A 14,449-nucleotide genomic window follows, 5' to 3' on the forward strand; every position below is an offset into this window, starting at 1 on the left:
GAAGAAACCAGAGAGACGGCAGAGGAAGTTGTAGTGGTGCTGAGCGTTACGGTCTCCGAGCTCAGCTGTTCCTGGTCATTGGCTGGAGCCCAGCCCACACAGGCCACGCTGGCTGCGCGTGGAGCCAAGGACTCGCGCGGAGGCAGGATGCTCCCCGCCGGCGAGATCGGCGAGGCGCCGGCAACCCCGGTGAGGGGGCCGTGGTGGCCCGGGGAAGGGACACTTGTGGCCCCAGGAGGTGGTACAGACCTCCCAGGGGAGAGTGTCTCGGTGAGGTTGTCCTGGGGGCCTGGGACGTGGTTGCCGTTGCCCGGGGGAGATGGCCCTAGCAACCCGGGTGAGGTGGAACACAAACCTCCCAGGGGAGGTAGTCCCAATGCGGGGGCTCTGGCGATCCCAGTGAGATGATACACATCTTTCTGGGGAGGTGGCCCTAGCGGCAGGCAGAGTAATTCTAGCTGTCCTGGAGAGGTGGCAGTGGTGGCCTGAGGGAGGTGAACCTTCTTGGAATCCATCAGATCGCCCTGGCCCTTCCGGAAGGCCCCAGGGGGAGGGGTCTGGGGCCTCGCAGTCCTCCAGTGGATGTCCTCTCGGTACCCTGTGTGAGTTCCACCTATCACTTAAGTCTTAACATGTTTGTCACACCTGTTCTCCTAGTGCTGCTCTGAAAATGGTGACCAAAGGAAGAACGTCGAGGAGAAAAGTAAGCAGACTCCAAATACCTTCGCCCTTTCTACCCAACCATCTCTCCAAAACTTGGCCCTCAAGGGTCTGCATCCGAGAAGGGTCTTAGCCTGTTATCTTTTAGATGAAGCATCTTTTTTTTCCTTTCTGTACAAGATTCTTGCATAGTATTTAATACTGATTATCGTCATACATATATTTTTGTCTTTCAAGATTGTAAAATATGGGATGATATGGAGAAGAGCACTTCCTGACCCCTCCCTAGTGCAGGGACTGGTGTGGTTACACTCAAGTCCTGCCCCTCATACTGGATTCAAAATAATTGGGACCTGCTTGCTATTTGATTGAAGCATCAACTTATTAAGCATTAGGAATTTGGAGGGGCTAATGGTCTAGGAGAGATGACCACCCCCTTAACTGGGTTCACAGCAGTCAAATGAGCTGTACTTTATCTTCAGTGAATTTGCAGTTAAAAGTTGACCTGGGAAGAGCACAAAGAATAAGTTGGTTCCTGGATCTTGAACTGGACAAGGCAGAGGGAAAAGGTCAATATTTTCATTTCCTGCCTAAGACTGGAGCGTATGCAAAGATGTGGACATTGGCATTTTACTTTAATGAGTTAAGCATGGCAGACTTGGAAATCAAGGATCTTCAGAGGCTTTTGAAGTGACATTTACTGGGAGGGGAAGGGGGAAAGCATGTAACAGCTGTTCCATAAGAGGGATTTTGGTTCATCTGACCATGACAAATAATCTGGGAATGAGTAGTGGTAGGAGAAAGGGTTCCCATGTTACCATATTGGCTTCAGGAGTTAGACTTGCCCTTAACATTGCCTCCTACTACAACCTGCCTCAGAAAGCTCTGAGTACTTCATAGCACTTGACAATCACAGCTGCCACAACTCAGTTCCTCTTCCTTAAAGGATTTGAGAGAACCTCAGATCATTGAATTAAACTCTTCCCTTTTCCACCTTTGCCCCATACAGTTGCCTGAGAAGTTGATGCCACTGAGCTGTAGACTTTGTCCTTGTCCCTCCTTTACTGGCTTGATCAACTTCTTTGCAATTAGAAGTGCTCTTTACAAAAAATAGAGGAAAAGAAAACATTAAATCTTCCCTAGATCACCAGTGTCTTTTGAAGAATGTCATTTGACTAAGAATGTACTATGCTGCATTTCAGTGGTTAAATCAAGAGTATAATTTTTTTTTAAGGGAAGATAACAATTGACTCCCCAAGCTACAGCAGCCTTAGCATTCACAAAACATTCCCTCTGCACATAGCCCTGCCTGTCTCCAGATACATGACCCAACTCACTTGTTTCATGTAAGATAAATTTAAAAAGACGGCATTGTGACTCTTGTACATAATAGTAGATGGATTCCTGTACTAATAAAGTTTGATGCAGACCAGCCAATTTGGATCATACTTGAAGGAGAAGAAAATAAGAATATTGTGTTGAGAGTCAGGAAACATGGATTTTAGTCAAAAAATTGACAACCATGGAAGAATCTCACTTTAGACTGTATAATTTAGTGGTTACATTAACCATTTTGAGTTTTTCCTAGTAACTTGTTTTCCCTCATATTTCCTTTTTTCTTTTTCCCTGTTTCTAAAATGGATATTTTTGTACAGTGGCATTTGAAGCTTTTAAAACTATTTTACTCTTACATAAGGAGGAGTTTTTACTCATTGGTCACCCTTTCAATTTTTTTTCAGTTACTTGAAATCTTTCAATACCATTTTTTTTTCTTTTTAAAAAACATTTCAAAACCAGACTCCTCCTTTGGTGTTATTCTAGACTATACCATCTGGCTTCTTAAAAATTTTGAAAATATATTACTAATTTAATAACAGCTGCATCAATAAAATCAGATTTGACCTTTTCCCCCCACTAATAAAAGATTCTTAGGAAAAATGGCTATCTAGAAAAGTTTAATATCTGTTTGAAAGTGCATCGTCATGCCAATGTCTGTTGAAACCTGTGGTTACCAGGACAGAGTTTGGTAATTTTTCCTTCACTCTGAATTTCCTTAGCTCCTAAGCATTTTGTAGTAGTTGGTTGATAGATTGCTTTGTAGCTATTCATCTGGGTACTTATGTGTGTGTGTGTGTATAAAATCTATAGTCATCCCTTGGTATCCATGGGGCATTGGTTCAGATCCCTGTGGATAACAATCCTGGATGCTCAAGTCCTTTTTATAAAATAGCACAGTATTTGTATATAACCTCCATGTATCCTCTGTATGCTTTAAATCATCTCTAGATTACTTATAATACCTAATGCTAATAATAATAATTGTACATAAGATGTAAATAGTTCCTGGAGCACGGCAAATTCATTTTGCTTTTTGGGACTTTCTGGTTTGTTTGTTTGTTTTTTAATTTGTGGTTGGTTGAATCCGTGATGTGGAATCCATGCATGTGGAGGGCTGACTGTGTATAAGTGTGTGTATATATATATATATATATTCATTGGTTATTTTGTGTGTGGGTGTATATCTACCCACATAAGTACTATATATATATAGTGTATATATATATATATACACACACACATATACACAAAAATGCCATATATAGATGGATAGTGTTTTCTTTAAATTATTAACTTTTAAAAGTGGCTATGTTGCCATGTATAGCTTTTGCATTTCCTTTAACTCCATAGCACTTAATGGTGTTGGATAATTGTTATTTTTTCCTTTTAGGTGACTTAAATATTGCAGCTCTTGCTGGAAATGAGCAAGTCTGTGAAGGTACAGATAATGGTGATCTCCCTTCCTATGTGTCTGCATTTATAGAAAAGGAAGTTGGAAATGACCTTAAATCTTTAAAGAAACTTGATAAACTCATAGAACAGATGACAGAAAGTAAAATGCAGTTAGAAGAACAGGCAAGTATTAAAACTCACTGAAACACTATCAGTAGTATACGCACTGTAATATAATGGGAACATAACCATTACTGTACAGGCAGTTTTTAAGATATAGATTGTGACAAATAGTCTAATCATTTAAAACTGCTTAATAGGTTTTAAGTACCTTCAATGTGCTAGGTGGTGTACAAATTATGTAAAAGACAGAGTTCCTACTGATGATGATTTTTGTCTAACATTTTAAGTAGCTTTTCATAGCATGACTTTCAAAGTGCTTTTACAAGTAAATAATTTTGTGGAGTACAAAAATATAACACCATCATTCTAATTTTTTTAATATATGCACACATAGGGAGAAAACATTAAAATAAGTGTAACATCATAATAATAGTTAATTTTTGTGTGTTTGGTTAACAGTTGATTTATTTTCTTTATATCTTTTTGTATTTTCAAGTTTTTTCTTTTTATAATAAACATATTACTTGAAATCATGTTTTAAAAATCCAATGAATGTAATCTTAAACCAAAAAATGAGTGGGTTCCTATGCTCAAAACAGTGTGTTTGTCAAAGATGAAGATTTGTATTGAGTAACTGCTTTAACTGGGTTAAGTAATCTCTGCGTGGGTAAGTTGGTGTGCTATTCTCAAGTCTTCCCAACCCCAGCACCTCAGGCCTCCCCATCTTCTGTCTTTCCACCACGTCTACTGCTAACCTCTTAAGTTTAGCCCAGCCCTTTCCTCCTTTTCCAAGAAAGTTGTGGGCTCTTGGAGGAGACCACACAGCTGAGTGGGTGGATGCTAGCCTGGATGTGTGGTCTTCAGCCCCACCTAGGGGGTCCTTTCATGGGAAGGTCGGTTCCCCTGTACTCCCCTCAGCTATTCTTCCACATTCTCTCTGAGACACCCACCACACCTCGCTGTCCTTTCCTTTTCCCAAACTGAAGACATTAAGGCCATCTAGCATGAATCTATTGAACAAGTCTACTCCACATTCCACAAACTTATTTGCTAAAATTTCTACTTCTTAATTCAGCAGAGGATCAAGCTAAGGCAGTCCTTATACCCCAGTTCCTACCTGCCCCCTCAGCATACAGACATACCCAGATCTTTTCCTTAAAACCTGAACAAAAACCCTCCCTTCATCTTTAGTGGGTATTAGGCCCTTTCTTTTACTGTTAGGTGTCTGCAAAAAGTTATCCTACTTTGTATCTAATATTCACTTCCGAATTGGCCATTTGCTCTTTGACCTGCTGTAATCAGGCTTGTGCCCTGATGACCATGGGAGCTTCTTCTGAAATCCCTAATTGAACCTCAAGTTCAGCATGTCCAAAACTGAAATTATCCATCTCTTAAGATGCTACCCTATCTTGGAAAATGGCACCACCAATCTGCCTGTCACTCAGGCCTGACACCTGGATTGCTCCTCATCACCCTCATTCTACCCCCATCACCCAGACGTCTGAGTTCTGCCTCCTTAATGTCTCTGCTCGCTCCCACCCCTGCTGCCACCACCTCAGTTCAGGGCTGCTGTCTCTTGCGCTTGATGGTAGTTTGCCCACCTGTTTTGTTCATACTGCCAGTAACTATCTTTGTTTTTTATTCCTTCCTGAAATTTTATTATATGTAAATAAGCAAATATATAAAACATATACAGTTAAAATCTTTGTGTATGCAAGCATATATCTACTTAAAATAATGCATAGCTCAACTTTTTCTTTTTAAAATTAATGTGATATACTACTTGTTTCTGATCATATCAGTATATATATGCATCTCCCTTTTTTTTTTTTCCCCTGTCCATCTCTCTGGGCCCAAAGGCCCAGTGACCCGGTGGCCCTGCAATCACCAATTCCCTAATCCTGGCTGCAAAAGGTCCTCAGGGCAGTGTTTCTAGACTTTCCCACCGTGACCCACAGAACAAAGTAGCTTTTACAATGGGAGCCAGCACATACATGGACACATGAGCACACATACATCTGTAACTGACCCTAAAGCTGCAGGGCCGTGCTTGCCCCTGCTGTTCACTGTGTACCCAGATGTCCCCAGTCCTATCCCTTCCCATCCTACCCAAGTTTTTAAAGTGCTTGTGGCCTTCTGGGGGTTGGCCAGGTGAGCAAGGGTTTCAACTCCTTTTGAGGCTAAAGCTCACCTTTGCTGGTCTTCACCTCTTCAGGCTTATTGGGTTGTCTCTACATCTCCCTTTTTTAATGGTTCTCTGGAATTCAAATATGGCTGTACACAATTTATTTAATTAGGCCATTATTGGTAGACCTTTGTACTATTCTCAGTTTTTACTATTACAAATAGTATGAGAATAAACATGATTATTTATCATATCATAAATCTAAGTTTCTAAATCATAAGTCCCACTGAATTATTACCTCAGAAACTCTTAATGACTTCCCCATGGCCTATTGGAAAAAGCCCGCATTCTTCTAATGCTTAAGATGCTACCTGTGACCTGGTCTCTCCATACCTGTCTAGGCTCATCTCTTCTCTCTGTGCTTCTTTGAACTGTATTCTGTGCCTTGCTCCCCTCTTTGCTGCTCTCTGATAATGACTGATCAGTTCCTTCAGCCTGAAATGCCCTTTCCTTCCAAACGTCCCTAAAAATTTCTACCCAGCCTGTAAAGTTCTGTGTGTAAGTCATGCAAGCACAGGTGCCTTGCACCTCAAAACGTTGCTCCTCAAAGTGTGGGAGCTCATTAGAAATACAGAATCTCAATCCCTACTTCAGACCTACTGAGTCCAAATTTGTATCATAGATCTCTAGGTGATTCTTCTGCACATTCAAGTTTGGGAAGCACTGCCTCAGTACAGCATTACACCTGACATCTCTGTTTCCTTGCACTAATCCCACTACTGAGTATTTGCTTACATCTCCCTTCCATACCAACTGAGCTGTGTCTTATTTATCTGTCAGCCTCAGCACAGGGCCTGGTATAGAGTAAGTGTCTATAATCAGCACTGATTAAATTGAAATTCCTCTATAATATTCGTATCATGTTGTACTGATGCCTGATATTTGTATATGCTTTTCCATCTGCTAGAAGAAAAATGCATTTAATAAATACCCTATCCAAAGGCATTACCTGGATATCATCTTACCCAGTCAATGGTTCTCAGCCTGGGCATAAATCAAAATCACCTGGGGAACTTTTGCAAAATATAGATACCCAGACTTTTTAGAATCAGAGCTTCATTTATTTTTGAAGGAAAAGAATTAGTAGATAAGCAGGTAAGTGTTCTCTGGCTAGATCCTCTGAAAGTACTGAGCTTCACCAAGGCAGCTCCAAAGATGTTTACTGGGAGCTAGTGGGGTAGTCCCTCCCCACATACCTCCACATAGAGCATTCATGTTCAGGTATGGTCAGCAGAGGATGCAGAAATCCAACTTGTCTTTAGAAGCCTAAGTGACAATTTTTAATTCTATTGGAACAAATATGTACTTTGAAGGTAACGAACTAGTAAAAACGGTTATGAGAATTTTATCTGATAGGCGCTGTTTTTTCGTTTTTGGTTTTTGGTGTGGTTAGGTACTTACAGTTTCATCAGAAATCCCTAAAAGAATTCAGAGTGCCTTAAAAAATGCAGAAGAATCAAAGCAATTCCTTTATCAGTCTCTGGAGCAAGAAACCCATCTCTCCAGTTCCATTAACAGCCATTTGCTGACTGCACAGCCCTGGATGGAAGATCTTGGGGCCATGATTAATCAAATCGAAGAGATTGAACGGCATCTTGCTTACCTTAAATGGATTTCACAAATTGAAGAGCTAAGGTAATAGGCTTCTTTGTTCTCATAATTATTATTTTCCTTTTCAGCTCTGTCTTAGAGAGTACATGCATGCCATTAAATAATTGAGTTAATTAAAGATTATAATAATGTGATTTTACCAGTTGTTATGAAAATAGCATTATGACAGTGATTCTTTTCCTTTATTGTGAATGAGCATAAACTTTTCAGGGAGCTTAATTTGCATTTGAAAGAAAATCCAAGTAAAAATTTTTAAGTCCTATAGGTCTATTGTGAACACATGATAAAAATGATTATAATGCCAAATTAATAAAGCAGTCATGTGTGCACACTGACCATGAGAACAGACCCCCAGAGAACCGGTGCCTTCACTGCAAAAATGGTGGATACGTTGACACCCAATGGGAAAAAAGAGTGTTTTCAATTATGAACATAGCTATAAAAGACAAAATCTGTTGGAAATCTTAGTAAGAATGATTAGAAAGGGAGAAGAAAGAAAAAGGAGAGAATGAAAAGTAGGTGAAGGCCTAAAAGGCTGACAGAAATAGAATAATGCAAACATGAGCTCACTGTGACTGTCGAGGCTTGAAGCAGTGACAGTGGAAAAGCGGCTTGTGGAGGAAGGAGGTGGGAAGATACTAGTGCACAGTTGGGCTGGGCAGGGCGGCAGTACACATTCCTGTTCCTAAGGACGGCGCTGGGCCCACGCAGGAACGTCACTGAAGCAGCACACCCAACCAGGGACAAGAGTCCCAGCAGGGCGGTCACCTTCCCCCACAGTGGCCGTGCCCAGTAGAATGCGCACAGCCTGCCTAGAGGCAGAGCGCTGACTCCTGATTTCATGCAGGGGAGACCCCTGAACCGAGATTAGTTATTTAAAAGATTACATTTTGTTCCTTATTCTGGCTTAAGATTTGCAATATTATTTTTATGGAAAGAAACATTTCATTTTTAAATGTTTTGTTTTATAGAGCCAAACATCCAAAATGGTAGTCAGGGACTGAATTAGTCCTGAAGACATGTTGTATTTGGCTTGTTTTAAAGACTTTGATTAATTGGTTTGATTTTGACATGGAATACTGTGTGTGTGTGTGTGTGTGTGTGTATTTTTTTTAAGTGAGGTATAGTCAGTTTACAATGTGTCAATTTCTGGTGCACAGCATAGTGATTCAGTCATACATGAACATACCTATATCCGCTTTCATATTCTTTTTCACCATAAGTTACATGGAACTCTTGATTTCTGGCTTCTCTAGAAAAATGTTAAGATTTGGCCACACTGGGTCCAGCGTGGCAGCACTTGGCTGGAGCCTTAGCATGGGGTATGTGCTTTTTAGTTTGCCCTAGTCCCCACTCACTTTCGTTTTTAAATTTACTTCCCCTATGAGCAAATGTGAGTTTGCTAACCTTGCTGTAAAGCTTACCTTAAATTTTATCTGCAACTTGGCTGACAGTAACTTGAAAGGTCTAGACTCTGAGGTGCTACCTCCTTCAGTTTCCTATAATCAAGTTCAGCTGGACAAAGTAGGTAAAAATTGAAGATGACCATATTTGACCTTACCAGATGCTACCCACATTCTTCCCTGGGATTAAGATACTAAAGACTTATGTCAAAGACAGATTTATTAGAAATGAGTGATGTCTGAGGGCGAGTGACACAGGAAAAGTCTATTCTATTGGGAGGAGTGGGAAGCGAAAGGTGGAAGGAGGTGTCCTAAACACAGGCCACTGTTTTTAGAAGGATGCTGAATTTGAGGACTCCAGGCTCCCAGATACTTGAGTGTCAGGTAAAAAGCCACTTCAAGGTGGCACTTCCTTCTTCCTTGGATGTAGCTTTATATAAAGCAGGAGGAAGAATTAGCTTTTCCATATTTGGAATTACTCTGGACAGTCTTTAAAGTCTGCTTTGCCTTGTTTTGCAGTGATAACATTCAGCAGTATCTGATGACCAATAATGTCCCAGAGGCAGCCTCTACTCTGGTGTCTATGGCAGAACTTGACATCAAGCTTCAGGAATCATCCTGTACTCATCTCCTTGGTTTCATGAGAGCCACTGTTAAATTCTGGCATAAAATTCTCAAGGACAAGCTTACAAGGCAAGAAGTTTATCCATATTTCATGGTAATTGCTTTCAGATGGATATTTGGTGCTCATTGTATTTTACTGTAATATGTGTGTCACTTTTCTGTTACAGTGATTTCGAGGAAATTTTAGCACAGCTTCATTGGCCATTCATTGCACCCCCTCAGTCTCAAACTGTCTGCACAAGTCGACCAGCCACCGCCCCTGAGATATACAGTAACCTGGAGACATTCTTTTGTCAACTCCTGAAGCTACAAACCTCGTATCTTTGTTGCAGTTAAAACTTACTAAAATTTCTTTTTTCTAGAGTAGATTTGTGTCCAGAGAGTAACGCTTTTTGAGAGTGGCCAAGAAGCCAGATGGGAGTACTGGGGAGTGGCAGACTGTGCTCCTTCAAAATAAATTGCACGTGGGTGGGAGTTCCATGAGGAGTTCTAAAATACATGATTGACCCAAGTTCACATCACACATAGGTCTCTTGCTTGGGACAATCAAAAAGATGGGCAATTGGAAAGAAACCTTAGTAACTTAGTTTTAATTTTTAAAATGATTACTTGAATGTGTTTCCTTATTATTCTTTATTTTAGGAAAGACAGATTAATTCTAATAACATTTTTACTGCAGTCATATGTAAAGTTAGATTACATATTATCTGTATTATAATTAGTTTTGCTTAATATCTTATATATCTGTTGGAAAAATAAGTATTGTGCGTATATACATACATTCATATATACATACGTGTCTGTGTGTACATATATATGCTTTCCTTTTTCCTTGACTCGACTATGTCAGAGATGAACTACTTACTGAGCCAAAACAACTTCCAGAAAAATACTCTCTTCCTGCGTCCCCTTCTGTCATCCTGCCCATCCAGATTATGCTGACTCCCCTTCAGAAGAGGTTCAGGTATCACTTCAGAGGGAACCGACAGACTAATGTTATAAGCAAGGTGTGCTTTGCTGATTCTTGTCCTTGTTATTAATAGTAAATGCTAAGGATTTCTATATTTTTGCTAGTTTAAGTTAAAATCTGATTCTATTCACATTTCTGGTTTTTTCCCTCAAGCACTAACTTCCTGTGTCACCGCCCTTTATGGATATACTCTGGGACTTGTGTTGGTTGCTGCAGGAATCAACTCACTCATTAGCATATCATCTGACCAGTTTCTCAAGTATCCCCCCCAGGTGTGCTGTCGCATTTGCTAGGGCACTTTTTACAACTGGACCCACATATGTGTCACTCCTTCAGGTTTATAAATATATCAGAAGGCAAAACAAGAGTCAAAAGATAGTAGAGCATTAGCTTCTGAATAGACGTGCTGATGCTACAATGATCTGTAGCTGTGCAAGAGCGAGCATGGGGCTAAGTGGTGGGAATGGCTTCGCGGGAATTATCACCAACATTTCAGTTGAGGGGCTACATCCATGTATATTGGGCATATTGTTGAGATTGTTTTCTTTAATATGACCTGAAAAACAATCACAGACATCTGTTTTCAGTGAAATTTGATTGAATTTGTTGTGAATTACAGCCTTGGGACCCGCAAGGGGCTGGATACTGTTCATCCTTGAGTTTTGCTACATCTCATGCAGTGCAAGTGGCAGAGGGTTTTAGTTAAGTGTTTTGAATTAGTGTTATTACATGCCAGATTATAACAGGCACTGTACATATCATATAAAAGTGAGTTATAGGCTTCATAGAATTTTAAAGGAATCAAGCAATAGACAGTTATGTTTGCATGGAAAGGAGTAGAGTAGCAATGGATTTCTGGTTCTTAAACCCAGCTTGCTCTTTTGTGCTTTGTGGGTCTCCTCCTTTTTGGGGTGGGGTGTTGGTGGAAAAAAGAGTAGAACCAATTAGTAAGCGGTAAGTGAGACTGAGCAATAAAACCTAAAGCTGTAGAGAGGCAGTAATAATTTGAGGTAAGAAAATTGTGACTTATGTTGGCTGCTTTTTAAAGTGTGGTTCCAAAGGCCCTAGTACTGTGACATCAAGCCTGAACTATGCAGCCCCTGAGATTAGAGACTGTGCCTTTTTCATTTCTGTGTTCCCAGCATCTAGCACACAACAGGGTTTTAAGTTTCTGAATTCCTGTCCAACAAAACTTGGAAGGTTTATAGAATCATCCCTAGGGACAATTTAAAAAGCTGCATACATTTCCTTTTCTATAATTATACTTGTTTTAAGGCCTGTGCATTTTTTATAATGCCAATTTTTTTTTCTTAATTTAGCTTTGGAAAAAAAAAGTCATGTTTAAAAATTATTTTGGAATCTTATTTCAAAAATACATGACTGGGACATTGTGCTTATACACCAGAAATTGATACCTTGTAACTGACTGTACTTCCATTAAAATAAATAAAATAAAATAAAGGAGAGAAAGCAAAAAATATAAAGGCCATCATTCTTTGTAGTACTTATATTTTACATATTTCTAAAGTGCTAGGTTTTAAATACATATTGCATTGTAAATTTATGAGTTTACAGACTTACACTACACTACTGGAATTTATTGGGAAACATCTGATTATTAAGCCTTGCATGAATTTGAAGTTCAGAGTAGAAATTATGCTCTTACACATAGGTATCTTCAACTGATTTTTCTAAGTACTTTGTGTATACAATGAAATAGAGACATTTAACTGTAGCTTTCTAGTTGGGATTACTTAAGAATTCAAACTGTTTTACCTCCTTCCTTAGCCTGAATGGTACTTGGCTCAGGTGCTTATGTGGATTGGGAACCACACTCAGTTTCTGGATGAGAAGATTCAGCCAATATTAGACAAAGCAGGCTCTTCAGTAAATGCAAGGGTAAGTGACTCAGTCCTCAGCATTTCAGTTTTAGAATTGTAGGTGTCCATGAATAACTTGTCATTTTCATTACCTTATGCTTCTGTATTTTTTTAGCTTGAATTTTCTCGGGGCCTTATGATGCTGGTCCTTGAGAAGTTAGCTGCTGATATTCCTTGTCTGCTGTATGACGACAATCTCTTCTGTCATTTGGTGGATGAGGTGCTTCTGTTTGAAAGAGAGCTACACAGTGTCCATGGCTATCCTGGCACCTTTGCTAATTGTATGCATATTCTATCAGAGGAGACCTGTTTTCAGAGATGGTTAACTGTGGAGAGAAAATGTAAGTGCGCACATGGCCGTGGGGTGGAGAGAGGTCTCCTTTTGTGTCTGTGAGTTTTTGGTGTTTTTCTCCTTCAGTTCTGGGTAGAAACTAGAGCCATCTAAATTTTTCTTGGTTAGAGTTTACCGAGTTGCTTTCAGAGATCATTTTCTTTTCTTTTCTTCCCGTGAAATTTTGGTTTTTCCCAGAATTACACTCCACCTTTCTAGGGTAGAACATTCAAGCCAGTACAGTATATAGGTTATATAGGTAACTGTTTTACAGATTTTACGTATAGTATTTCTGCTCTTGGTAGAATCATTTTGGATGTGGCTTATCTAATCAGTATAACTATTTTGAAGATTTTGGGTAGGTGTGGAAGGGAGAAGTAAAATATTTTATTTAACCCTAAAATACAGCATGTTAAATACAGTGCAACTAGTAAGAGGTTGTAGTTTTTTTTTAATAGAAAAGTTATCATTCCTAAGAAATTATGAGTTGAAAAATTAGGAATGACTACTTGTTTAACATAATCCTTCTTCCTGTATATCAGTTGCTCTTCAAAAAATGGACTCAATGCTCTCATCAGAAGCTGCCTGGATATCCCAATATAAGGATATCACTGATGTGGATGAGATGAAAGTTCCAGACTGTGCAGAAACTTTTATGACACTACTCTTGGTTATAACTGGTAAGTATTGTCTTTTAAGATATAACTTTGTTTTAAAAGTACTGACTCTTCACATGGTACTTTTCAACAAAATTATTATATAGTGGTTATTATAATATCTTCAAGTTCACTTTCTATTTTGGCAGAACTCTAGCGCAGTATTCTGGCTTTTGGATTTTTAATAATTTAAGTAAGATCTTAAATATTGGTTTACACGAGGGGAAAATTCCTGCATCGTTACATAAAAACAAGTAAGAATTTAATTTTTTACCTGAATTCTCTTGCCTTTCAACTTTTTAAACTGTCTTCAGTAAACGGTGATGGATAAATTTTGAATTATTATTTTCTTCAATTTGACACATCAAAGAGTGTAGAATAGTATAATAATAATGTAACTTTAATGATTGGAATAGTAATAGGAACTCTTCTTATGATGCAGGAATGTTCTGGCTGGAGGGTGGCCCAGCGGCCTGTAGCCCTGGTTGGTCGGCAGCCATCCATGTTGCCCCAGGGCACTGCAGGCCTGCTGGTTCTCCAGGTGACACTGAGCCCGCGTTGCCACTATCCCCCTCTGTCTTGTCCATTTCATGGGCCTTTATAGTAACCTGGAGGGGTGTTAATTCCAGCCCAGTTAGTAAATAATTTTATATTCTTAACTGTAATAAAGATATGAAAAACACTGAAATACAAAAAGATTTAGCAAAACTGATTTAAAAAAAACCAAACTTTTTATTAGGGAAATTTTCTAACATATACAAAAGTAGAATAACGAACCCTCAGGTATCTGTTACTAAAGTTTAAAACTATCACTTTCCTATTATATATTTTTCTCCCCCCAAAAATACAGGTAATATTTTCTTGAAGTATTTTAAAAAACATTTCAGACATCTTATCATTTCCCCTTTAATTCCTTAAGTATGTCTCTTTTTTAACCTATCCTAGTTCCTCCTTCCTTTTTAAAGTCATTTATTTGTTGAAGAAATGGAATAATTTTTGTGTGTAATTTTCTCAAATGCCTTTTAAAAAAACTGAGGCATAACTTACAGTGAGATACAGAGATCTTAAGTATACAGATCAATGAGTTTTGAGAAATACCTGTACTTGTGAAACACATGTCCTTAGAGAGTTTAGAAATAGATCCATACTTGAATGGTCAATTGCTTTTTTTTTCATTTATATATATATATTTTTATTGAAGTATAGTCTCTACAATGTTGTGTCAATTTCTGGTGTACAGCATAACGCTTCAGTCATACATGAACATACATATATT

General features: G+C 39.0%; 1 protein-coding gene across 3 annotated transcripts in view; it reads left to right on the plus strand.

Annotated features, from left to right (window-relative positions):
* Positions 1 to 14,449, plus strand: part of RINT1 (RAD50 interactor 1) — a 21,079-nt gene continuing 6,630 nt past the window's right edge. Inside the window, exons 1-10 of one of the 3 annotated variants that reach the window (XM_006181016.3) lie at positions 1 to 189; positions 658 to 703; positions 3,389 to 3,573; positions 7,092 to 7,333; positions 9,232 to 9,405; positions 9,504 to 9,653; positions 10,187 to 10,343; positions 12,095 to 12,205; positions 12,302 to 12,527; positions 13,060 to 13,197. In XM_006181016.3, the coding sequence (XP_006181078.1) occupies positions 148 to 189; positions 658 to 703; positions 3,389 to 3,573; positions 7,092 to 7,333; positions 9,232 to 9,405; positions 9,504 to 9,653; positions 10,187 to 10,343; positions 12,095 to 12,205; positions 12,302 to 12,527; positions 13,060 to 13,197 (1,471 nt within the window). In that variant the 5' untranslated portion in view covers positions 1 to 147. Of the gene's footprint in view, positions 190 to 657; positions 704 to 3,388; positions 3,574 to 7,091; positions 7,334 to 9,231; positions 9,406 to 9,503; positions 9,654 to 10,186; positions 10,344 to 12,094; positions 12,206 to 12,301; positions 12,528 to 13,059; positions 13,198 to 14,449 lie in introns of those variants that run through there. The other 2 variants (XM_032484195.1, XM_032484196.1) reach the window with 2 other exon arrangements.

This window comes from Camelus ferus, chromosome 7 (genome assembly GCF_009834535.1).
Source record: "Camelus ferus isolate YT-003-E chromosome 7, BCGSAC_Cfer_1.0, whole genome shotgun sequence".
NCBI lineage: Eukaryota > Metazoa > Chordata > Mammalia > Artiodactyla > Camelidae > Camelus > Camelus ferus.